Here is a 23082-nt window from a genome sequence, read left to right on the forward strand (position 1 = left end):
CAGTGGTTGGGGATGAAGAGGATGAAGAGGACAGCTGAGAACGGAGGGGGAGACTCACTGGGGTGGCCTCTCGTGGTGGGTGTGGACTGGCCAGCCGCAGGCAAGGCCGGCATCCCCCGTCACCCAAGACACAGACGGGAACTGAGGACTGCTTTATTTATCAGCAGAGTTTAGAAGGTGGTGTAAGCGTGTTCACTGCGTCCAGGGCCTCAAGACAGGACAGGACATGGGACAGGACATGGGACAGGACACCAGTGTTTGTCCGGCCTCTCCCTCGGGCAAGGCCCTGCCCACCCTGGCCGAGCTCCAGGTTCAGGAGGTTGGGCCGGGGCTCCTCCCCCCTGACTCGCCTCAGGCTCCCAGCAAGTCCTCTCTGGTCCTGCCAGGGGAGCACCCCTCAGCCTCTGGGCCCCCGTGCTGTGGCAGCCGCAGCCGTCGCTCATGCCTGGCTGCCTCGACCCACTTGCCGATGAGGGTGGCCTCCAGCCTGCGCGCCTCCACGACAGATGCGGGGTCTTCTGGGTGGGACGCTCTGAGGAGCGGGCGTGGGGGGGACTCAGCAGGGCTGGCAGGCCCCGGGCCTCACACCACCCTAGCCCACGTCCACCCATCGGCCCAGGCCAGGTATTGCACGCCCTCCCCAGGCGGGACTGCACCTGAGGTCCAGGTGATGCGCTGCCCCGTGGATGGTGATGGCGAGGACTGACGTGCTCAGGTTGCTCTGAATCTGTAGCATTGAAGGAGCCTCCGTGTCAGGGCTGCAGACTGGGCTCTGGGCCTCAGCCTCGCAGCACAACCTGCTGGGAGGCTGCATGTCCCAGCTTGTGGGGTGCAGTTAAAGCAGTAGTTTGAGGTGACTGCATAGACCTGAACCGTCCCATTACAAATGAAAGGTGAAGATTAATGAGCCAAAAATCAGGTCACCATAAGAAGTCAGGAATAGAACCAACAAAGGGAGAAGGGGGAACAATGAAGATTGGAACAAAAATCAAGGAGGTACAGAGCCAAGAGCGCTGGGACCCACACAGGGGCAGGGACTTCCTGGCCGTGACTCACCCCTCCCCCTGCCCAGGGGTCCAGGTCACCGTTGGAGAAGATGATGTTGCTGGCAGCTGTGAGGTCTGAAAAGGACAGAGCAAGCAGTGGTGGGGACTGGGTGGGGCCCCCCAAATTTGTGACCCAGGGGCTGGATCAAACTCCAGCTATATCCAGGAGTGTGGGAAACAGAGGCAGCTCAGTGCAGGGGGAAGGATGCCGCCCCCACCCCTGCCTTGAGCCTCACCGCCTCCCCCAAAGCTGGTCTGCAGCCAGTCCTGCCGGGGCCACACGCCCCACACGTCCAGGCAGTACTGCTGGCGCAGGGCTTCAGTGAAGGGCAGGTCAGGGAAAATGTCCGACACGTTGTTGCTGGAAAAGGTCAGGTTGATCTCAGTGCAGGCCTGCGGGACACCCGCACCACCATCAGGCCAGGGGGCCAGGACACCACGTGTAGCACCCCATACCTGGCAGTCCCAGGCCCCCAGCTCCCCCATACCTGGTAGTCCCAGGCCTTGGCATCAGGGCCCAAGCCGCAGCCTGTGGGGTCGGCACAGACCTGGTACTGCAGGTAGATGTCATAGCAGGGCTCTGTGCCCGAGGAGTTGTACACCAGGCCTGAGGGAGAGGGGTGCTGGGGCTGGGTGCCTGGACACCCACCCTGCCCCCTTAGACGGGTCCAGCAGGTGTCAGGGGCTCTGGGGTGCTATGGGCCCAGTGAGGAGTGGAGTGGTTGGGGTCTGTACTGTCAGCTCCTGTCCTGGCTGCTGAGGGCAGCTGGCCAGCCCACCTTGCTGTTCCCCCTCCCAGCAGGGTGGGCTGAGGTGGGGTGTGCTGCCCTTTGCACCGGGGACCTCCCAGAAGGCCCTTGGGTCCGCGCTCTCCAGGCTGGGCCACAACGGGGATGGCCACCTCCTGCCCCAGGGGCCAAGTGGAGGCTTCTGTGCTCCCCGCCCCCATACGGCCCTCACTGCTGCCCGCCCGCTCCTCAGCCCACCTGCTCCCATGCCAACACTGGGCCCCTCACGCTCGACACCAGCCCAGGCAGGTGGGTAGACGCACCGGCCAACGATCGGAGCCCCTTGATCCTCTGGCTCTCACTCAGCAGCCGGTCGCAGCCAACCTGTGGGTGCCAGCAGAGCCCCTCAGCCGGCCACCCCCCTCGAGACCTTCCCTAGTCCCAGGTCCCAGAGTGGGTGCAAGGTCCTGGGGCTGGCCAGCTCTGACCACCCCAGGGCAGCCGGGCCCTTCCCTGTCCACAGGACACTGCCCTCCCCGGGTTCCCGCCAGCCAGGGGTGGGTGCCTCGCCTTGACGGGGTTGGCAGGAAGGTGTCTCAAGAAGTCGACAGGGTACGGGTAGTCCATCATGGCCAGCAGGGTGAAGGCATTCCGGGCAAACCCGAAGAGTTGGGTCAGGTCCCCTGGGCCAGAGAGTGGCCAGCAGGTGCCGAACTCCTGGCTGACCGCGTCATAGGCTGCCAGGAGGAGTGGGACAAGGGCCTTTGGAGTCTTCAGGCACACGTGGGGGAGGGGGAATGGGGGGCAGGGAGGCAGGGGGCGGCCTCCTCACCTCCCTGTAGGAACAAGTCCTTGATCTGCCGGAAGGCGTCCCGCACGGCCTGGGCACACTCGGGACTCTGGCCCTCAAAGTCCTGGAGGAAAGAAGGGTGTGGCTGCACCCGCCGCCTGGGCTGCCTGGGGGAAGGGTCCGGGGCCGGAGGCTTCACTTACTGCCGAGACGTCCCGGAAGAACTGGTAGGGGTCACCGAGGCCTGCCACCGCGACGACAGGTGCGCTGGCCGCCAGTGCCCCCGCCACGAGGTGCGGGTACTTTATCCTCATGTAGGCGCTGAGCATCCCCCCATAGCTGGGCAGGGGCGCAGGGTTAGCTGGGTGGCTCCGCACGCCACCCCTGCAGCACCCCGCCCCCGCCGGCCCCGGTGCGCCTCCGCGACGACACCTGCCTCCTCTCTCCTTTCTCAGAGACCCCACCCCATGCCCCCAAAGGACCCCAAACTTCTAAGACCCAAAGAAATTCTGGCCGGGGCCAGGCTTGCATTTGTTTCGGGAGAGAAAAAAGACAAGGACGCACCTCCCGCCAAAGGCGATGGCGGGGGCGTCCCGGGCCCCAAGTTCCTGCCGAAGCGCCCGGAGCAGCCCCGCGTAGTCGGCCAGGGCCTGCTCCACCGTCAGCAGCTCCGTGTACCCGCGGCACCTGGACCGCTCACCGAACGGGAGAGACTTTCCGTAGTACCGCTGTGGGCAGGCGAACAGGGGTCACTGACCCCGCGCCCCGGTCTGGCCCCCACTCCCACCCCCAGCCCCAGCCGGTACCCACGTGCTCGGCAAAGACGACCAGGGCCCCCTGCTGCGCCGCCAGCTCCAGGATGAACCCTGAGTTGTTAGCGAAGGACCACACGTCCCCCTCGTTGCCCGTGTAGAAGAATATTGGCCCCTCGCCCCTCTTCCAGAACTTCTCTGTCGGGTGGAGGCGAGGGGGCGGGTGAGGCGTGGGGTGCCCGTCCTCATCCGACAGCAGGAACTGTCCCCAGGGCGACCTCACCTGACAGCAGGAACCGCTGGCGGAAGGTCTTGTTCCCAAACCTCTCGAAGTTGAAATGGTCCAGGAGCTGCTCGAAGTAGGCCTCCTGAAAGTCAGGGTCCGTGGCTCTGTGGGCTGGAGGGCACAGCGCTCAGCAGGGCGGACCTGGGGGTGCCGGGTGGGGGGCCCGCGGGCCGGCACTCACCCCCGGCCTCCAGGCTGCGCAGCTGCAGGGCCAGCAGCAGGGCCAGGGCCCAGGACAGCGCCGGCTGGGGCGAGAAGCTCATGTTCACTTTGCCCGCCAGCTTCGGGTCAGGTGGGCGGGGTCACGTGACCAGCAGGAAGCCCTCACGTGACGGCCTGGGCGGGGCTGTGAGCAGCACCGCCCGCTCCCCCGGCGGCCAGCTTCCGGGTCCTCAAGCTTCCGGTACTCGTGTGTCACCGTGATGACGGTCGCTATGGGGGCACAGGAAGTGGGCTGAGGGCTCGAGGGCCCGGTGCTGGGGCGGGGGACGTGCCTGCCCAGTCACCCGTCCTTTAGCGGCCACTGCTGAGGGCCGGGCGCCGTGCCACACACGCACCGGGCGGGAAGTGACTGCCCCCTGCTGGCCACACGGCGTTGTCCTGGTCGGGCCCCGCAGCGGGCAGGCCCAGGGGAGGGGCACTCTCAAGGGCAGGGCTGGGGAAGGCCGCCTCCTGAGCAGCTGCTCAGAACGACCCCTGAGAGGGAGGGAGGGAGCCTTAGGAGGATGGGGTGGGGGCTCCGTCGAAGAGGGTCGGCCGCCCTGAGAAAAGAACCTGTTCTGTCCGAGCAACAGTGAGGGCCCGTGTGGCTGGGCAGGGGGCGGGCGAGCGGGGGCCTCGGAGCCCCGGCAGGAGTTTGGGCAGCTCGTGGGGGTGGAGAAGGCTAGGAGGCCAAGCCTGGGATCTGGGACCCTCTCCCCTCCCGCTCAGGCCAGCCCCCTCACTGGCTCCGCAGTACCCAGAGGACGGAAGGGCCACCTCTCCCCCGGTGCCAGTCCAGGGCCTGGTGAGCGGCCAGACAGGCCAAGCTGGGCGGCCCGCTCAGCACAGGTGGGGCCGTGCTGATTACAGCCCTGCTGGGGGCGTGGGCAGTGAGCCCGGCCCAGAGCAGGCGGGGAAGGCGGCCCCGCCCCGGGCAGCAGCGGGGAGGGGAGCCACCCATTCCCACTCCCAAGACTGTCCCCGGCCAGCTCGACCCCCAGGCTCTGCCCACGCCTGGACTGTCTGGTGCTGGGACGGCCCAGGCTGGGCTGGGGTCCTGGGCTCTGGCCACAGCCAGGAAACCAGGACACCGGGCCACCTGGCCCTTTGGCTCCCCCTCACAGTCCCAGGACTGTTGCTGTGGCAGTCAGCATGGTGACAAGGACTGTCCATCACATGACACCACCCTATGGGTGTAGTCACCCTGAGGTCACCCAGTGCCACACCACAATCGTCCCACAGTCCCTGTCCCCATCCCCATGTCCTCGTGTCCCTCATGTCTCCGTGTCCCCATGTCCCCACCTCCCTGTGTCCCCGTCCCAATGTCCCTATCCCTGTGTCCCTGTGTCCCTCACGTTCCCGTGTCCCCGTGTTCCCATGTCCCTATGTCCCCGTCCCTGTGGCACCATCCCTGTGACTCCATGTCCCCCACGGCCCCGTGTCCCCATCCCTGTGCGCCCACCCCCGTGCCCCCGTCCTTGTGTCCCCATGCCCCCTTTTCCCCATCCCTGTGTCCCGGTTTCCCCATCCTCATGTCTCTGTGTGCCCAGGTTCCCATGTTCCCGTGTCCCTGTTCCTGGGTCCCCATCCCCGCACCTAGGGATGCCTGTCCTGTGTTGAGAGAGCTACACTTGAAGGCCCCCCATGGCCTCTTCAGGGTGGGGGCCAGGACAAGACATAAGGACTCACAGCCCCCTCCCCTGGATGGCAGCCCCTGCCCAGGCTGCTCCCACTTGCATCTCTTCCTCTATCAGCTCAGGGGCCTGATCCCAACACCCCCACCACAGACCCACCACGTTCCCCCCTCCCAACCCTCTAGGCAGCTCCTCCATGCCTGGGGTGGTACTGAAAAGGCCCAGAGAGGTGCATTCTGATTCCCTCTGAGACTGTCCTGCCACACCTGGTGACCCTGAACACTCGGGTATGTCTGGGGGTCCAGGGCCCTTCCCCCAACTGCCCGGGGCCACTGACTTTGGGGACAAAGCTGGGGCCTGATTCCCCCTCCACAGCCCACAGATTTGGGGAGCCAGGCCCAGTCCCTCATCACAACCTACTCTGCCCTTTTCAGACCTCAAAGCTGCCAGGAACCAAGGGTGGGGAGCGGGGATGGATGGGAGGTACCAAAGTAGGTCCCAGGCCTCTCAGCTCTGGCCCATGCAGCACCTGCAGTTATGGCCATGTTCGTGTGTGTGTGTGTGTGTTATACACTTTCAACCACGTTTAAATGCATTGGCTTTTTTCCCCCCCCAAACACAAATATTCTTTTACTTACTTACTTACTTATTTATTTATTTGGCTGCACTGGGTCTTAGTTGCAGCCTATGGGATCTTTAGTTGCGGCATGCGGGATCTAGTTCTCTAACTAGGGATAGAACCTGGGCCCCCTGCATTGGGAGCGCAGGGTCTTAACCACTGGACCACTAGGGAAAGTCACTAAATGCATTGGCTTTAATGCATCATCATTATTTCTAAAACTAGTTCATTTTCCCAAACAGAAACCATTCACTCATTAAACAACAACTCCCAATTCCCCCTCCGCCAGCCGGGGGTGACCTCTATTGTCCGGTCTCTATGAATTTGCCTATTCTAGATACCTCATGTAAGTGGAATCATACAGAATTTGTCTTTTTGCGTCTGGCTTATTTCACCGAGCATAACGTCTTCAAGGCTTATCTGTGTCACAGCATGTGTCAGGATTTCCTTCCTTTTTGAAGGTAAATAATATTTCATTGTATGGATGGACCACATTATGCATATCCATTCATCCATCAGGGGACACCTGGGTTGTTTCCAACTCTTGACTATTGTTTAAAATGCTGCTGTGAACCTGGGTATACAAATATCTCTTCAAGACCTTGCTTTCAATTTTGGGGGGGGTATACCCAGAAGTGGGATTGCAGGATCATATGGTAATTCTATGTTTCATTTTTTGAGGAGCCTCCGTACTGTTTTCCACAGCATCTGCATCATTTTACATTTCAACCAGCAGTGCACAAAGGTTCCGATTTCTCCACATCCTCGCCAGCACTTGTTTTCTGTTTAATAGTAGCATCCCATGAGTGTGAGTGGTCTCTCATTGAGATTTTGATTTGCATTTTCCTGATTAGTGAAATTGAGTATCTTTTCATGTACTTATGGAACATTTATAAATCTTCTTTGGAGAAATGTCTTGAATGGGCAAGGGGTGTCCCCAAGCAGGTCCCAGTGCTCTCAGCTCTGACCTACGCGGCACCTGCAGTTATGCCCACGTTCATGTGTATGTGCGTGTGTGTTAAATTATACATAACATATAATGTACCCTTTTGACATTATAAAAGTTGTTTTCATTCTTCATTTTGTTGAGTTTTAGTTTTTTGTTAATTTGGGTTTTTGTTTTTGAGGTTTTGTTATTTGTTGTTGAGTTTCAAGAGTTTTTGTTTTTGTTGTTGAGTTGTAGAAGTTTTAAAAAGTATATTCTGGTTATTAAACCCTTATCAGATTTGTAGTTTGAAAATATTTTCTCCCATTCTGTGGGTTGCCTTTGTACTCTAGATAGTGTCCTTTGGTGCACAAAAATTTTTACTTTGATGATGTCCAACGTGTGTCTTTTGTTGCTTGTGCTTTTGGAGTTTTATCTAAGAATCCATTGTCAAACCCAAGGTTATGAAGATTAACCTGTATGTTTTTTTATAGGGGTTTTGTGGTTTTAGCTCTTATATTTAGGTCATTGATTCATTTTGAGTTAACTTTTTGTATATGGTGTGAGGTAGGGGTCCAACTTCATGTGGAAATCTAATTTTCTCAGAATCATTTGCTGAAGGCAAATTATTTCCCCCATTAAATAGACTTACTACCCTTGCAAAAATCAATTGGCCAGAGATATATGAGTTTATTTCTAGAGCCTTACTTGTGTTCCATTGGTCTATATGTCTATCCTTATAACACCACATTGTTTTGAACACTGTGCGTAGGAAGTTTTGAAATTGGGACATGTGCGTCATCTAACGTTGTTCTTTTCCAAGATTATTTTGGCTATTCAGGGCCCCCCTTGCAATTCCATATGAATTTGAGGATTGACATTTTAATTTCTGCAAAAAAAGAAAAAAGAAAAAAGAAACACTGTTGGAATTTTGATAGGGATTGCATTGAACCTGTACATCACTTTGGGTAGTACTGACATCTTAAAATTAAGTCTTCCTGGGACTTTCCTGGTGGTCCAGTGGTTAGGACTCGGTGCTTTCACTGCTGGGGCTGTAGTTCAATCCCTGGTCAGGGAACTAAGATCATATAAGCCGCGTGGTGCAGCCAAAAAAATAAAAAATCTTTCTACCCATGAACAAAGGACATCTTTCCACTTATTTAGGTTTTCTTTATGTCAACAATGTTTTATGGTTTTCAGTGTACAATTAAATCACCCCCTTGGTTAAATTTATTCCTAATTATTTTATTATTTTAGATGCTATTTTAAATGGAATTGCTTTCTTAATTTCTTTTTGAATTGTTCATTGCAGGTGCGTAGAAACATAACTGATTTTGTTTGTTGATCTAGTACCCTGCAACTTTCCTGAATTTATTATCTCTAGTAGCTTTCTTGTGGATTTTTTTTGTGTATATCTTCTAGATATTTCCTTTGCTTACCAGGGAGATTGCACTTAACATCCTAAATTTGTAACAGTGTACTTCAGGTGGACAACTTCACTCAATCACATAAACTATGCTTCTAAACAGTTCCATCTGCTTTATGTTGTCATTGCAAATTACATGTTTGTACACTGTGTGCACAATTACATGAATTTGTAATTATTGTTTATGCATTTGTCTTCCAAATCATGTAGTAAATAAAAAGTGGAGTCATAACCGAAAATACAGTAATACTGTTTTTTATACGTGCCCATGGTTTTGCCTTTACCACAGATCTTTATTTCTCCCTATGGCTTTGAGGTACTAATGTCCTTCCATTTAAACCTGAAGGACTGCCTTGAGCATTTCTCGTAGGCCAGGTCTGGTGGCAACAAACTCCCTCAGCTATTGTTTATCTGGGAATGCCTTAAATTCTCCCACATTTCTGAAGGTCAGTTTTGCTGGATATAGAATTCTTGGTTGACAGTTTTTCCCCCATCACTTTATTTTTAAAATTTATTTATTTTATTTACTTTTGGCCGCGTTGGGTCTTTGTTGCTGCGTGCGGGCTTTCTCTAGTTGCGGCGAGCGGGAGCTACTCTTCGTTGCGGTCCGCAGGCTTCTCTTGTTGTGGAGCAGGGCTCTAGGCGCACAGGCTTAGGTGCTCCGCGGCATGTGGGATTCTCCCAGAGCAGGGCTTGAACCCGTGTCCCCTGCGCTGGCATGTGGATTCTTAACCACTGCACCACCAGGGAAGTCCCCCCACCACTTTAAATATACCACTGCCTTCTGGTCTCTATGGTTTTCTGATGAGAAAGTATCAGTTAATCTTACTGAAGACTGCTTGTACATAACAAGGCATTTCATGCTATTTTCAAGATTTTCTCTTTGTCGTTCAACAATTTGATTATTAAAGTGTCTTGGTGTGAGTCTCTATGACTTGATCCTTGGAGTTCATTGAACTTCTTGGAGTTGTAGGTTCATATGTTTCATCAAATTTGGTAAGTTTTTAACAATAGTTTTTCAAATATTCATTTTGCCCTTCCCTCTCTTCGAGACTACTATAATGCACACGTGGGGCCCACTTAGGATGGGATCCCAGAGGTCCCTTGGTCTCTGTTCACTGTTCTTCATTCTATTCTCTTTCTGCTCGTCACGCTAGTTTCAATAATCCTACCCCAACTTCACTTTCTTTCTCTTCCCTGCTCAAACCTGCTATTGAACCCTCTAATGAATTTTTCATTTTAATGTACTTTTCAGTATGAGACTTGGCTTGCTTTTAATAGTTTCTCCTTATTGATATTCTCATTTTGTTCATACATTATTTTTTGGATTTCCTTTACTTCCATGTGCATGTTTTCCTTGAGCTCTTTTAGCATTTTTAAGACAATTCTCTTAAAGTTTTTTTTAATAATTCGGATGTCTGAAGTTCTTCAGGGATGGTTTCTATCAACTAATTTTGTTCCTTTGAGTGGACCATACTTTCCTGCTTTTAAAATTTTCCTTGTGATTTTGTTGTTGCTGTTGTTGAAAGCTGGCTGTGATGGTTCTGATTCTCTGTGTGTGTGTGTGTGGATGTTTCTGTTGGGGGAATGAGAGCATGGCGCTGCCGACTCTGCCATGCGGCTGACAACCTACCCACTTCTTCGGCTTCACTGATCTCTTCCATTACACCTGAGTTCTGTATTTCATTAACTTTTGTTCCCATCATCAATTGCTACACCCCTTTGCTGTTAGTTTTTGTGGTAAGCTAAGATGGCAACTACTTATTCCCAAAACAGAATATGTACCTGACATGATACCAGAAAAGTTGCAGGTGTAATAAACTCAAGGACTGAGGACAGCAGGATTGTCCTGGGTGGAAACATGACTATCAGTGAATGGAATGTGGAGGTGGGACCCAGAAAACTGGGGTCTCTCAATCTACACCCAGATGTTTCACAGTAACAGAGATCTGCTTACCCACAGGGGAAACCTCACAGTTAGAGCAAACGTGCTTCTATCCCGACTGAAAAGTCCATCAATCAGAGCTGGCCTGGGAGCCGGTGAACTTGCCCGCCCAGCCCCGCCCAGCCCCTGCAAGGGCAAGGGAAGAATCCCTGAGTCCAACGTGTAAACACCACAGCCAGCCAGGGGCCCGGATCCCCATGAGGCCACGGATGCCCCCTGAGAGCCCAGGTTGGGGCGTGTTCACAGGTTGTGAGGCCCCGAGGCTGAGCTGTACCCAGGCTGTCCCCGCAGCACCTGTCTCTGATCTCATCATGGGCTCTGGGGACCCAGTGTGGCCCAGGGTGACCAGAGGGCCCAGGACCCCTAGAAAGCCCTGCACGGCCAGCAGGAGGGCATTTAGGTATATCAGGAATGTAGTCACGATTTGATTTTCTCAGGAAGAAGGAAGAGGCTCCCCGGGTGGACGGGACCTCCCTAAATCACAGCGCTGATTTATTCCTACTTGTTCCTAACGGTGCCCCGATGAGAACCAGGCAAGGAGCCCAGAACCAGTGGCAGAGCACCAGAAGCCCAGCGGCCACCCCAAGCAGCTATGAGGCCCTGAAACGTCCTGGCCCAGTTGCCGCTGGCCTCTGTCATCAGCCCGGCCTGGAGCACGCCCAGCCGGCTGGGTGGACACCACACAGCCAAGGTCAGGGCCAGGGTCTTGCCGACAGGCACCCTCGATGACAGGACTCATCAGTCCCCCGGGCAGCACCCACTCGGGAGCCGTCCCGCCCTAGGAGGGGGCCCAGATGGGCAGGGGGTGAGCCTCCGTGTTGAACACATAAGTTAAGGCTTACGTGTTCCCAGGCTGAGCAGGTCTGGGGCGTCGGAGAAGAGCAGATACAGGTACTTGAGCGTCTCCCCCAGAAAGAAGCTCTCCATCTTGTCCCTGGGCTGGGGATTGCGGGGGTCCTGGACGTTGCTGATGGAAGAATAGCCACCGGAGGAGACCTGCACGAGAGCCAAGGCCACAGCGTCACGATGCAGGCTCAGCCCTTTCAAGGGCTGCAGGCTAGAGGCACCCTCCCGAGACCCTGCCCCACCGCAGCACACACGGCCCCCCAGGGCAGGGTCTGGGGCGGTGAGGACCCCAAGGCCCACAAGGGGACTGGCCGCCCTGGAAGTCAGCCATGGTTTCTCCAGGGACCCCCTGGGTGATGCCAGCAGCCTGCAAGTGACCAGCTGGAAAGTGCGACCTCCAGAACCTGTACAGGTCTTGCAAAAGCCCTGAGGTCACCCAAGGGGTGTACAACCCAGCACCTCACGTGCCACAGGGCAAAGATCAAGTCTCCGCTCTGCTGGGGTGGGCAGTGGGCCCTGGGCAGGGCGGGACCTTCTCTGAGCCATGGCCCCGGCTGTACGATGGGCGGCTGGGCCTGAGCACAGCGGGGGTGGTGGTGGTCACGGCACCCGTCCCGGGAGCAGCGGCCCAGAAGTCACCTCCGGGTGGGAAAGTGCTGCCCAGGCCACACAGACAACCCAGGAGGGACACGCTCTGTGCACCTCGGGCCATGGCAGGGACCCTCCCCACACAGGCTGGCCCCCCCGAGAGAGGAATGAGGGATGCCCTGGCCCCCGGGTCATATACACCTCGAGGGCAGTGCTGGGCAGCTGGGCCCTCGCGGCCAGCGTGGGGCCTCCCCCATCCAGCCACTTAGCAGGTGACGGTGAGGAGCTGGGGACGAGGACCAGGCGGCGGGCGGGCCCTCACCCTCGTGTACGTGTTGAAGCTTCGCAGGATCTCCCAGCCCCAGTCCTGGTACTTGCGGTCGCCCGTGAGGCGGTACAGGTAGAACAAGCTCTCCACCGTCTCGGGTCGCAGCAGGTTGTGTCTGTCGGCCGCCTGGGGAGGAACGCGGGCTCAGGATTAGCCTTGCCACGCCCCTGCCCTGGTGCCGCTGGGCCCCAAGGCCCCAGCATGGCTCACCTTGACCTGCACGTCCTTACGGGACTTCTGGGGGTGCAGGTTGAAGTGCACGATTTCGGGGCTCAGCCCCGTCTCCATCTGACGGTTCATCTGGTAGCAGGTGTCCATGAGCGCCCGGGCCAGCTCCATGTGGTCGGCAGGCAGGCCGTGGTGGGCGCCCAGAGCTAGCGTCCCTGGCAGGAAGCACACCAGGTGGTCCTGGAATCAGAGGGTCACCTCACCACCGTGGACCTGCGGCCTCACGGGTTCCACATGGGTCCAGCGTTATCAGGCCTCCCATGTTCCCAGGAGCCAACAGGCCTGAGTGCCGGCAGGGCTCCAACAGGGGACTGAACTGCAGGCCACACACCAGGGGCCCCACGCGCGTAGGGCAGAAGCTGCTAGAAGGGCTGCCACCTCCCGGGGAGCACATGCTGACCCGGGTCTCCCTCATCTCCTGCCCCAGACGGCCGATGGAAGCACCAGCTGCAGGAGGACAGGGGGAGGGGGAGCTGGGGGCGGGGCTCCCCTGAGCATGGAAGGCGGGGCTTGGAGCACGGGAGGGGCCCTGGTACGACACAGACCTCAGCTCCCCCCGTCACGAGCCATCAGATGTCAAGGACAAAGGGTGGAGCCCCAAGACCCCGCTAGGCCGCGTCAGACCACGCTCGTGCTCACCATCTTGGCGCTGAAGCGGCCGTGGGCGAGTTCCCCCACGAAGGTCAGCTTGCCGGGTTCAGATCTGTGCAGCAGGTGCTTTTTGATTCCCTCCACGGCTTCGAGGTAGTCTTCCAGCAGCCTGTGCAGACCAGCGGGCCCGTGTGCTCGGGCCAGGCGGGCGCACAGCCCCCGTGTTCCGGGAAAGGACACGACCCTGAGCTCCCGTCCCCATTCTCGCGGCTGCCCTGTCTGGGGTGGCACCCCGCCAGTCTCCGCGTGGAGGCCTGTGCCAGCCCCGTGGGCTTCTACCCCCGCCCCTCACCAGGGCCCGTGCCTCCCCACCAGCCCCAAGGGGCCACCAGAGACCAGTCTCTGCCGAGCCTCTGGCCCCGACGCGCCCACCCCGGTTCTCTGAACCAGCCCGCGGGCTCCCCAGTTGGTGACACCCTCGTCTCACCCGTGGGTGATGGCCTGGAGCTGCCCCTGCCCCTGATTCTGGGTCACTGTCACCCCTGGCCTGAGACTTGAGGCGATCCCAGCACCCTCGTGAGGGTTCATCTCTATTTTCTAAGCTGGACGAGGAGCTAGCGCCGCTCCCCGGGAAAGCGTGCGTTTTCAGGGTCAGGGCACTGAGCTCGAGGAGGCTCAGGCGGCCCTGGCCACCTGCCGCGGGAGCGGACGGGCAGAGGGGCGGCCACAGGCCCGAGGAAGACCCCGGCTGCCCGGCACTGGCGAGCCGTGGACCCTGGCGGCCGGCCGGGCCCTGGCTCTGCACACAGGCTGTGAGGAGACACCCGCCCCGCGGAGGGGCCTGGCCCTGGCTGGCGCGGCTGCCTGTTCCCCCCACCCCGAGAGCTGGGGCCCACCCCGAGGGCAGAGAAACGGGCCTCACTGTGTCTCCTTCTTCCCACCCTGGATCCACTGCTTCAGCAGGTACTCGTAGTAGCTGTCGGCCCTGGCGCCCAGGGTGAACACGCCCAGGTGGGTGAAGAGCCCGCTGTTGGTGTTGATGAACATGGGCACCAGCCCGTCCTTCTTCCCACGCAGGGAGTGCACGCACCTGGTCACCTCCTCCACGGCCTCCTGGGGCAGAGGAGGGCAGGGCAGTGAGCAGGGCGGGCTGCACAGAGAGCTGCGCTCCTTGGACGCTGCTGCCCCGACGGGCGAGACCACAGGGCTGAACCCGCCCTCGCCATGGTTCTCAGCCCCCTCCTGGGGACAGTGTCTGAAGGCCACAGCTGTGGCCCTGGACCACCTGCCCAGGATGGCTGTGTGCTCCCGCTTCCTGGAGGGGAGCCAGGCACGTCTGCTTCCAAGCCCGGGGTTGCTGCTGATGGTAACAGCTGCCCCCAGGTCCTCAGCCACCTAGAGAAACTCCTATACACTCCTCACGACCCAACCATCCTGGGCTCCCCTGAGCTCACCTGTCCAGCCCGGGCGGCACATGTGTTTGTGTCCCCATAGCTCGGTGCACATTTTCTCAAAGCCCTCAGGACCCAACACACACACTCGTGTCAATTCATACACTTCCCTGGGGTGAGCTGCTTGATTCCTCTTTGGTCTCTTGCAACTGCCAAGACACGGCAACATGGGTGCCTGGCAAGTGACTCTTACGAGCCAGGGGCTCATTTCAGGCAGAAGTGCAGAACCGCCCTCATGTGTGCGGGAACCTCACATGAATGGTGCGTGTCCCCTTCCATTGCTGACGCGTGCTCGCTGTCCTAGGGCAGCGCCTCGGAGGCCGCAGCTCAGCACAGAGACACAGAGACTGGAATTCAACAGAATGCAGCCCACGCCCCACCTGCCCAGGTGCCCTCTGTTCTCTCTGCTCAGATGGCAGCGTCCCCGGAACATTCAAGGGAGGCACTTGGGCACCAAAGAAGGCTTTGGTGAACAGAATTCACAACCAGAGGCGGCTTCCCGCCACACGCCGGGGGACCACGCGCACACACGGGGCTACCGTGCAGGGGAACACGTGTGTCCACGCTTCACCACACGTCCCGTCAGTGTCAACATCCACGGCTCTGCCGTCCATTTCTAACCCCACACGGCCGCCCCGTGTCCCCACTCCGGGCTCTCCTGTCCTCCCTGGGGGCTCCAGCACCGAGAGCAGAGGGTCCTGGCGGCGACCCAGACTCAGTTCTCCTGTCCGTGGAATGGGAACAGGACAGACTGACCCCTCAAGGGGCAACATGAGGACCGCAGCCCCCAGGCCCCTGGCTGCCCGGACACAGGCGGGAAATGAGCCTCCCGCACACACGTTCCTGTGCAGCTGCAGCGCCAGACACAGGACAACACACGCCAAGGAGCCCCACGTCCTCACCAGAGCTCCAAGGGGTGCCTGACCCCGAGACCCGCGCGTCCCTGCACCTGGGTGTCCAAGGCTGAGCGGCGCTCGGAGGGACGGCAGGAGCCCCCCGCCGCCCCGCCGCCCCGCCGCTCCTGTGCGTGTCCACACGCCCCCTCCCTCAGAGTGCCCGGGGGAGGCCCGAGAGGGCGCAGGCGGGACCTCACCTGGACTGTTCCTCATCCTGAGGGCCTGTGGGGAAGGCCTGGCGGGGGCCTCTGCCTTTCTTACAGGCAGCTGGGTGCCCTGCTCCGGTTCGGGCCCCGTGCCCCTCCGGCTGGAGAGGGAGGAGGGAGAGCGCTCAGACCCCGGGCAGAGGTGCTGACGCCCCGAGGTCGAGGTCGAGGTCACAGCCTAGCTGGGCTCACACTCGGCCTCCACGCGGGGGGCCCTGCCCCGCCCTCCCACCCCCCACGGGGCACACGCTGTCTGCGAGGAACAGGAACGAGAAGGCCATTACGCGTCAGGCTGGTTCTCTTTGTCGTTCAGGGAAAGAAACACCACAGAGACCCCGACGGCCTCTGCGCCCCCATTCAGCCCGCCTCTGCTGCTGCCGGTACCTGACGCGGCTTCCCTGCGCGTCGTCTTCCCGGGGAGCCTCGCCCACCGCCTCTGCCCTCCTCTGGGCCTCTTCCTGCCTCCTGTCCTTGGCGTCTCCATTGGGGGCTCTAATCTGCAGGTTGGGGGGTCCCCGTCGGAAATGCCTTGGAGGCTTCTGGGCAGAGACAAGAAGAGACAAGAGTCACTCGTGAAATGATTCCATCGTCCATCTGGGACGCTGCCCCCCGTCTGACGCGGCCCCGCGCAGGGAGCGCTGTGGACTCGCGGAGCGGCTGCAATTCCCACAGGAAATTATTTTCATTTTTCCTACGACAGGCAGCTCTGGGAGGAGCCCCTTCCTCGCCAGCTCCTGGCCCTGACTACCCGGATGGAGGCTCTGCCAACGGGCGAGTGTCGCCCTGGACAGCGGGTTAAGCCCCTGGCAGGGACGTTTCTGGGTGTCAGACCCTAAGGGTAGCAGGGCCGGCAGGGGGAGAGCCAGCACGGCCCCACGGACGGAGCCGCAGACGGCACTGTTGCAGGCCCGCGCCCGGACTCCCCAGCTCCCTCCTCGGAAGGGTGTGGCAGAGGTGGCCGGTCAGCGACAGAGCGCTGCGGGCAGGGCGGCGCCCCTCCTGGCTCCCAGCCAGCCCTCAACAGTGCGCGTGGCTGGCAACTCCTCCAGGACGTGAGGACGCTGACTTGTGAATGGAAAAGTCTCTGCTTTTCAGCATCCGTGGAAACCTTGCTGGAGGATCCCGGAAGACATTCTCCTTCCAAGGATTCAAACCCCACCAAGCTGGGCCCCCCGGGTCAAGAGCGCAGGTCTGGCCGAAACAAAGCTGCATCGCTCAAACAGGTCCTGGGGACGAGTGCTGGCGTCTGAGCGGAAGAGAAGGTCCGAGCGGCCTTCAGGTGCACAGCGGCCCCAGGACTTGTGCCAGAGGAGACACGGGTGTTCAGCCCCTCACGTCCAGCCCCTCCTAGACACCAGAGACGGGGTCGTGGACGCTGAGGTGTGGGAAGGTGTCTCTCAGTGGGGAATGTGCCGCGTTCTGCTTTCACAGGACTCTGAAGGTCAACAGGCAAAAGAGCAGCCACAGAAGTGGAAGAAAGGATGCTCACGGCTCCAAAGGGAGAAATTCCCTCTTTTACCCACAGACCCTCCAGTAAGACACGGGGAGAACGGCCGCCTGTCTCTCCCCGGGGCAGCCCTGCAGGGGTGTGAGGCCGGCACCTGTCCCAGGATCCTCTCCCTGGGGGGCCCTCGGCGCACGTGGACGGACACCCCAACCCGCAGTGGAGGGTGTCCCCAGGTGCAGAGCGCCCCGGGTTCTCCAAGGCCGTGCCCCCTGGAGCCACTGCCCTTTGCAGGGGACTTTCCCTGGCTCTCTGGCTGCCCAGACTGCCCTCTAGTCTCCACGTCCTCCCCCCGCCCCCGGAAGCGCCCCAGGACGAGGCCTCGCCCCTCCCTCCCCCTCTCTGCGTACTCCCAACCCTCTCCCCCAGGCCCCGACTGACGCTCGGGCCCCCAGCAACTCGGTCTGGGCAGGTCCAGAGCGGAGCGCCCGCCTGAGCGTCCCCCGCCAGTAGCTCCCACAGAAAAGCGATGGGTCTCGTTCACACCTACCAAGGATCCGGCACAGCAGATACGCAAAGAAGATGAAGGACAGAATGGCCCTCCTCCTTTCCCCCGTCTCCTTCATCCAACCAGCCCAGAGTAAGGAGTGTGAGGTTAGAACCTCAAACAAATGGGAAGAAACAGGACCCTTCCCAGTCTGTCTGAAACAGCACGTACTGTTCCGAAGTGCTTCTGGCACGGGCCCGGGTTACAACTCCACGGATAGTTTATTCAAAGTACCTGAGGGGACGCCCCCGCGAAGGTTTCCGGGTTCTCAGCTGCTCTCCAAGGAGCTGGCAAGACGGGTGGATTTGCGGGTCTCATCTTCGGCCCTTCTGCCGACCTGCTGCCCACGGCTAAACAAGAGAATCTACTTCATCTCAAATTCGCCACAAGGCCTGGAGGACATTCAACGTGCACTCGAGACAGCGTGCACACAGCTATGACTCCGTGTAAAAGGACGCGGTGGGACCTCCGAAGAGGGCCGTTCAAGCAGTTCCAGAACGGCCACAGGGAATCACACCTTTTCCAAAGCACCTGGCAGTTTCTGCCCTTATCCCCACCCACACGCCCGTTACTCTGCCTTTATGTTTTCCGTTTCGGGAAGGGCACAAGGTGGCACACGGGCCATTTACTGGAGCAAACCTACAGCGGCTCTTTAGCTTTCCTCCTCAAAGAAGCCATCCTAGAGCAATTCAGAAGGGACCCTGCACCTCCTCACCGGCACCCTGCCCGGCCCTGCCCAGCCCCCGGTAGCGCGTGCTAGGAAATTCACGCAACGCGTTCAGACTCAGCATTCAGCCTCAGGACCTGAATCTCACTGTGAGATGCCGGTCCTCACAGCAGACATTTGGGAAACAGTCACACAACCTCAAATCAACAACCACCTCCCAGCCGGGGTGCGGGAACACTCTAGGCTTCTCTGTATTTCCACTTCCTGCCAATGTGTTGACGTCTACGCCTCCTGCAGCTGCGAGATCGCGCTGCTGCCGCTTAGCCCGCCCTCAGGGACCCCCACGGATCACTGCAGAATCGTGGAGCTGGTACCTTTCCACTCGTCGGCCACACTGATGTAGGACAGGAGGCCGCAGAGCATCAGGAACGCCAGCAGGAAGAGGACCACGTTCCACTGTAACCTCGACAGCTGCTTCCATTTCTGAGACAGACAGACAAACAGTGACACTGTTTACTGAAAAGAGCACAGCTGGAAATCTCTCCCACTGTGACACACTCTGTGGGGACGACGAGGAATTCCAGAGGCCCAGCCTGGGATCTGCTGCTTTTGAACTGGAGGAAGTTGCCTCTCGGCAGGGGCCGCAGGCTGGGATGATACTGCTGCAGACGACACACCGCATGGGCCCGCGATCGAGGAGCATGCAAACCCACGCGGAGACCGTTTCTGGCTCACACGTGGGCAGCGGGGAAAGACCGGCAGCCCGCGTGTGCTGGCTCAGGCTCCGCCGGCCTTGCCTCGGCCCTGCAGCCTGGGACCCCGGGAGCCGCGGGGCCAGCTGTGCTCATGCCTTCCGCCCCTCCATATGTACAAGTTCCTTGGGTGGCATTAAAGAACTCCTGAAAAAAAAAAAAATGTCCAACTGAGAATTTCCTGGCAGTCCAGTGGTTAGGACTCCATGCTTCCAGTGCAGGGGGCATAGGTTCGATCCCTGGTCGGGGAAGTAAGATCCTGCATGCTGCCTGGTTCGGCCAAAAAAAAAAAAAAAAAGACCTCCTGAAAGGCAGGTTCACAACAAACTGAAGAGGACAAACTGACTGTGGTAGTTTCCCCGGGATACTCCTGACCCACCAGGCCTTGTAATATGACCACAGTGACCGCAGCAGGCACATTTAGAATTTTCTCTTTTTTTAAAATTTATTTCATTATTTTTGGCTGCGTTGGGTGTTCGTTGCTGCACGCGGTCTTTCTCTAGTTGTGGCGAGTGGGGGTTACTCTTCGTTGCGGTGCGCGGGCTTCTCATTGCGGTGGCTTCTTTTGTTGCGGAGCACAGGCTCTAGGCGCGCAGATTTCAGTAGTTGTGGCACGCGGGCTCTAGAGCACAGACTCAGTAGTTGTGGCGCACGGGCTTAGTTGCTTCGCGGCATGTGGGATCTTCCCGGACCAGGGCTCGAACCCGTGTCCCCTGCACTGGCAGGCAGATTCTTAACCACTGAGCCACCAGGGAAGCCCCCAGCAGGCACATTTATTGAAGTGAGGTCAAGTTCAATGTTCACAACTTAAGTTCGGCATCAGTGATGTGAAAGAAACTTAAGAACCAGAAGGGACCTGTTGCAGGGTCTGTCTGGGGAAAAGGCATAAGAGTTTTGTTTTTCCTTAATTTTTATGAGACCATGAGAGTCAGAAATTACAGAATGAAGGTAAGGAAGATCATATTAATTGTTTTGGGTTTTTTTCCCCCTCCTTTGGTCTCCTATCAGTAGCTGGACAAAAACCTCCTGATTCTAGGCAGAAGTAAAAGAAAAGCAGCATTTGGGACATACACCCGAATCAGAGGAAGAAGTCCTTATAAAGTTTTAAATGGTGACGGGGGCAAAGTTTATCCAAAGGAAATGGGTTTGAGAAGAAACCTTCTGAATGTCTTAGCTCAAGAGGCCAGCTTGAGGAAGGACAGACGACTGAAGACATGAGAAAGCAGACAGGCAGACAAAGCATTAGGTAGCTGATGTCAGTGGCCAGAAAAAAAAAATTCCACCTAATGAAAATACAAATCTAATCAGATAACCAAAACCCCACTGAGGGAGTTATTCCTAGAAACCCACACACACACTCAATGCTGAGGGTGTCAATGAAATACCAGAGTTCAGTTCAGCGTGAACTTACTTCCCATTCAAGGGCAGGTGGCCCCTCGGACAGACAGAGGCACAGCGGGTCTCGGATGGGCCCACCGTTACTGAGCCCAGGGTCCCAGTCCAAGGTCCTTGTGCCAAACACAGACAACTGTGGTTAACAAGGTGGGGTCATTACTCCAGGCACCGCGGGGACTTGGGGGGGGGGCGCTCGGGAGGAGGATGCCAAGAAAAAACCGTTAGGGGAGCGGAGCTCTGGTCGGGGGTCTGCGGAGGGTCTTGCTCCAGACCGGACGCCGGCGGAGGGTGGCGGCGAGCCTGACTGGGGTCCTGCGCGGTGCCAGAGCGGCCTCTGCGCTCAGCGGGAGTGGAAGCGCCCCGCCTCGTCTCCTCTCCTCACGGTCTCAGATGCCCGTGTCCGAGGCTGGGTCCCGGGCGTCCCGTCCCGGGGAGGCTGTCGCGGCCCGGCTGTCACACGCCAAGACTCGGGCCCGGCGCCGCCGGACGCTCACCCGCCAGCACCAGCATTGCCGCCAGCCGCCGCCGCCCGGGCTCCGGCCCGGGCTCAGAGTCAGCGCCAAGGCGCCCCCAGGCGGGGCGCGCCGCGGACACGTGAATGCGAGCGGGCGCTGGCGGCGTCAGGAGGCCTGGCTCCCGCAGATGCAGAGCGCTCGGCGGGCCTGACGCCCCCACGCGTCTATCGCGCAGCAGTCAACGACCAACCTTCGCGTGCGCAGCGCGCGTGCGCAGAAACGGGACCTGAGGCGCTTGGCGGCGGCGCCCTTCTGCGCATGCGCCGGCCGTTTCCTAGCTGGGCGGTGGCCAAGGCAACAGGAGGAGCTGGCTTCCGGTCGAGCAGGTCTCGCTGGGATCCGCGGCTCTGCGTCCAGTTGCGCCCCGGTCCGGCTCCCCCAGGGCCTGTGAGCGGTGGGGGTCGGCCACGCCTTCTCGGTTGGCTCTAACCCTGAGCAGGTGTCCCACCGCTCCGCCACGTCGGCGGGGAGCTCCTGTGCCTCGAACCCCAGGTCTCGACCCGGGGGCCTGGAGGGGCTGGGGCCTGGGGGGCCGGGCTCAGCGAGGACGGAGGGCCCGCCGTAGGGTCAGCGGCAGGCGGGCTCTTGGGGTCTTCATCCATTGGACCTGTGAAAAGTAATAAAGGGAACCCTCACTAAACTGCAGTCAGGAGGCCAGAAGGGGGAGCTCTCACACCCTACCGCGCAGCCTTAATTGCAGACCCAACAGGAAGGTTACTACTTACTACCCAGCAGGAGGAAGGAAGATTTTGCCCCCAGCAACAGCCCAGCCAATGAGAGACCATCACAGTGCAGCCAATGAAAAGCCACCACACTTCCAACTCCCAGTTTCTTCCAATGGTTTCTTTGTTTAGAACAGCCCCTCGCAACTCCCACTTCTCCTCTATAAAAGAGTCTCCTCTGCTTTGTTCTCTGCACGTGCTTGTGCTTCACCTTAGATTGCTTGTTCTGTTTTCCAATTCTTTACTGTTCCTGAATAAACCCATGTTGCTGGTAAAATAATTGGCTGTTATCTTGCTCCAGGTCAACAGTCAATTATGAACTACAACAGAAGAATCATAACCGGGAAGAATCGTCTATCACAGGCCCCAACAGGAAAAGATGTACATTGCATCTTGTACAAGAAATCAACTACCTCATCAACTTAGCCAATGAGAAACCATCCTCACCCTGAACTCTCACTTTTTTCCAAAGGGCTTTCATAAAAACCAAACAAACCAAAAAACAACAACAGAAAGAAAAAACAAAACCCACACAAACCTCTCAACTTCCTCATTTTTCTCTGTAAAATAACCATTCCTCTCCTTTGTTTGTTGGACTTACCTATGGCTTTTGCTATAGCCTGATTGTCCCCAATCGCAATTCCTTTGATGTTCCCAAATAAATCCACTTTTGCTCATTCTTAAGGTCAACAGACTCGATAGTCTTCAGGATGTACTAAAGATCACTGCACTGGGACTTCCCTGGTGGTCCAGTGGTTAAGACGCCTCACTCCCAATGCAGGGGGCCGGGTTTGATCCCTGGTCAGGGAACTAGATCCTGCATGCATGCTACAACTAACAGCCTGCATGCCACAACTAAAAGATCCTGCAAGCTGCAAAGAAGATCCCATGTGCAGCAACTAAGAGCTGGCACAGCCAAATAAATAAATATATTTTTTAAATAAGAAGAAAAGACTTAAAAAAAATAAAGATCACTGCACTTTGCTGTGAGCATATTTCCCCTCAATAAACAAAGCAAAGCAGTTCTGTACTGCCCAGGATTGCTCAGCTCACGGCCCTACCCAGTGTTCTCTGCTGGCGAACCTCAAACATGGCCCCTCCCTAGGGCTTTCCAGGCCCCAACTGCCCACTCCCTCCGTGGGGAGCCCACTGCTTCCTGCCTTCTCAGCTGTGACAGTTCTGGGCCTCAGGAGGGCTCCCCAGCACGTGCACCTACTGCTCAGCACCTAGGCTTGTCTGAACCCGCTCCAGAAAGATCTTCCTCCCCTTCTGCCCCTTCCCTTCTAGGGGTCATCCCTGGAGTCTCTTCGGGTCTTCTCCCACACACAGCTCTGCTGGCAGTTCCAGTGATGTCCTCATGCACCCCTCCCTGCGCAATGAGTTACCAGGGAAACGGTGGCATCTGGAGGATGCATGTGCAGGAAGGTGAGTCACAGGCTGTCAAACCAGAGGGCGCAGGAGCCCCCCACCCACGAGACCTGGTTCAAAGGGCATGTTCTGGGCCCACCCCCAGGGTGCCAGACCCACTAGGTCACCTCGGACTCCCCTGAGACC

General features: G+C 58.2%; 2 protein-coding genes across 4 annotated transcripts; both read right to left on the bottom strand.

The window, feature by feature from the left end:
- Positions 1-119: 119 nt before the first annotated feature.
- On the bottom strand, positions 120-3924 carry DPP7 (dipeptidyl peptidase 7). Of its 3 annotated transcripts, XM_007182734.2 has the most exons (13): positions 3784-3924; positions 3600-3713; positions 3375-3514; positions 3129-3292; positions 2768-2903; positions 2607-2688; positions 2345-2511; positions 2098-2158; positions 1535-1653; positions 1283-1439; positions 1057-1121; positions 657-727; positions 123-532 (listed from the first exon to the last, which is right to left on the bottom strand). In XM_007182734.2, exons 1-13 carry the CDS (start codon positions 3863-3865, stop codon positions 352-354), a joined length of 1539 nt encoding a protein of 512 aa, XP_007182796.1. In that variant the 5' UTR covers positions 3866-3924; the 3' UTR covers positions 123-351. The 3 variants fall into 3 exon arrangements, with proteins under 3 accessions (XP_057404478.1, XP_057404477.1, XP_007182796.1); XM_057548494.1 differs by having other exon boundaries at positions 122-532; positions 3375-3706; positions 3784-3921; XM_057548495.1 differs by lacking the exon at positions 2768-2903 and having other exon boundaries at positions 120-532; positions 2607-2731; positions 3375-3706; positions 3784-3923.
- Positions 3925-6194: 2270 nt separating this feature from the next.
- Positions 6195-21408, bottom strand: LOC103008459 (endoplasmic reticulum mannosyl-oligosaccharide 1,2-alpha-mannosidase-like). Its single transcript, XM_057549193.1, is given in 16 exon segments — positions 6195-11184; positions 11187-11348; positions 12109-12240; positions 12325-12522; positions 12982-13102; positions 13856-14248; positions 14961-15108; positions 15478-15587; positions 15871-16025; positions 17712-17827; positions 18519-18627; positions 20308-20424; positions 20674-20741; positions 20786-20920; positions 21033-21191; positions 21294-21408. Coding segments are annotated over 16 exon segments (2292 nt in total). The 3' UTR covers positions 6195-11130.
- Positions 21409-23082: the final 1674 nt, after the last annotated feature.

The sequence above is a fragment of the Balaenoptera acutorostrata genome, chromosome 6, assembly GCF_949987535.1.
Source record: "Balaenoptera acutorostrata chromosome 6, mBalAcu1.1, whole genome shotgun sequence".
NCBI lineage: Eukaryota > Metazoa > Chordata > Mammalia > Artiodactyla > Balaenopteridae > Balaenoptera > Balaenoptera acutorostrata.

Excerpts from the sequence above, each read along its gene's own strand:
- DPP7 (XM_057548494.1), bottom strand. The coding sequence starts at position 3,865 with ATGAGCTTCTCGCCCCAGCCGGCGCTGTCCTGGGCCCTGGCCCTGCTG. Across the intron at positions 3,293-3,374 it reads TGGTCGTCTTTGCCGAGCAC|CGGTACTACGGAAAGTCTCT; the intron begins GTGGGTACCGGC and ends GCCTGCCCACAG. Across the intron at positions 2,159-2,344 it reads TTCCTGCCAACCCCGTCAAG|GTTGGCTGCGACCGGCTGCT; the intron begins GCGAGGCACCCA and ends TGGCACCCACAG.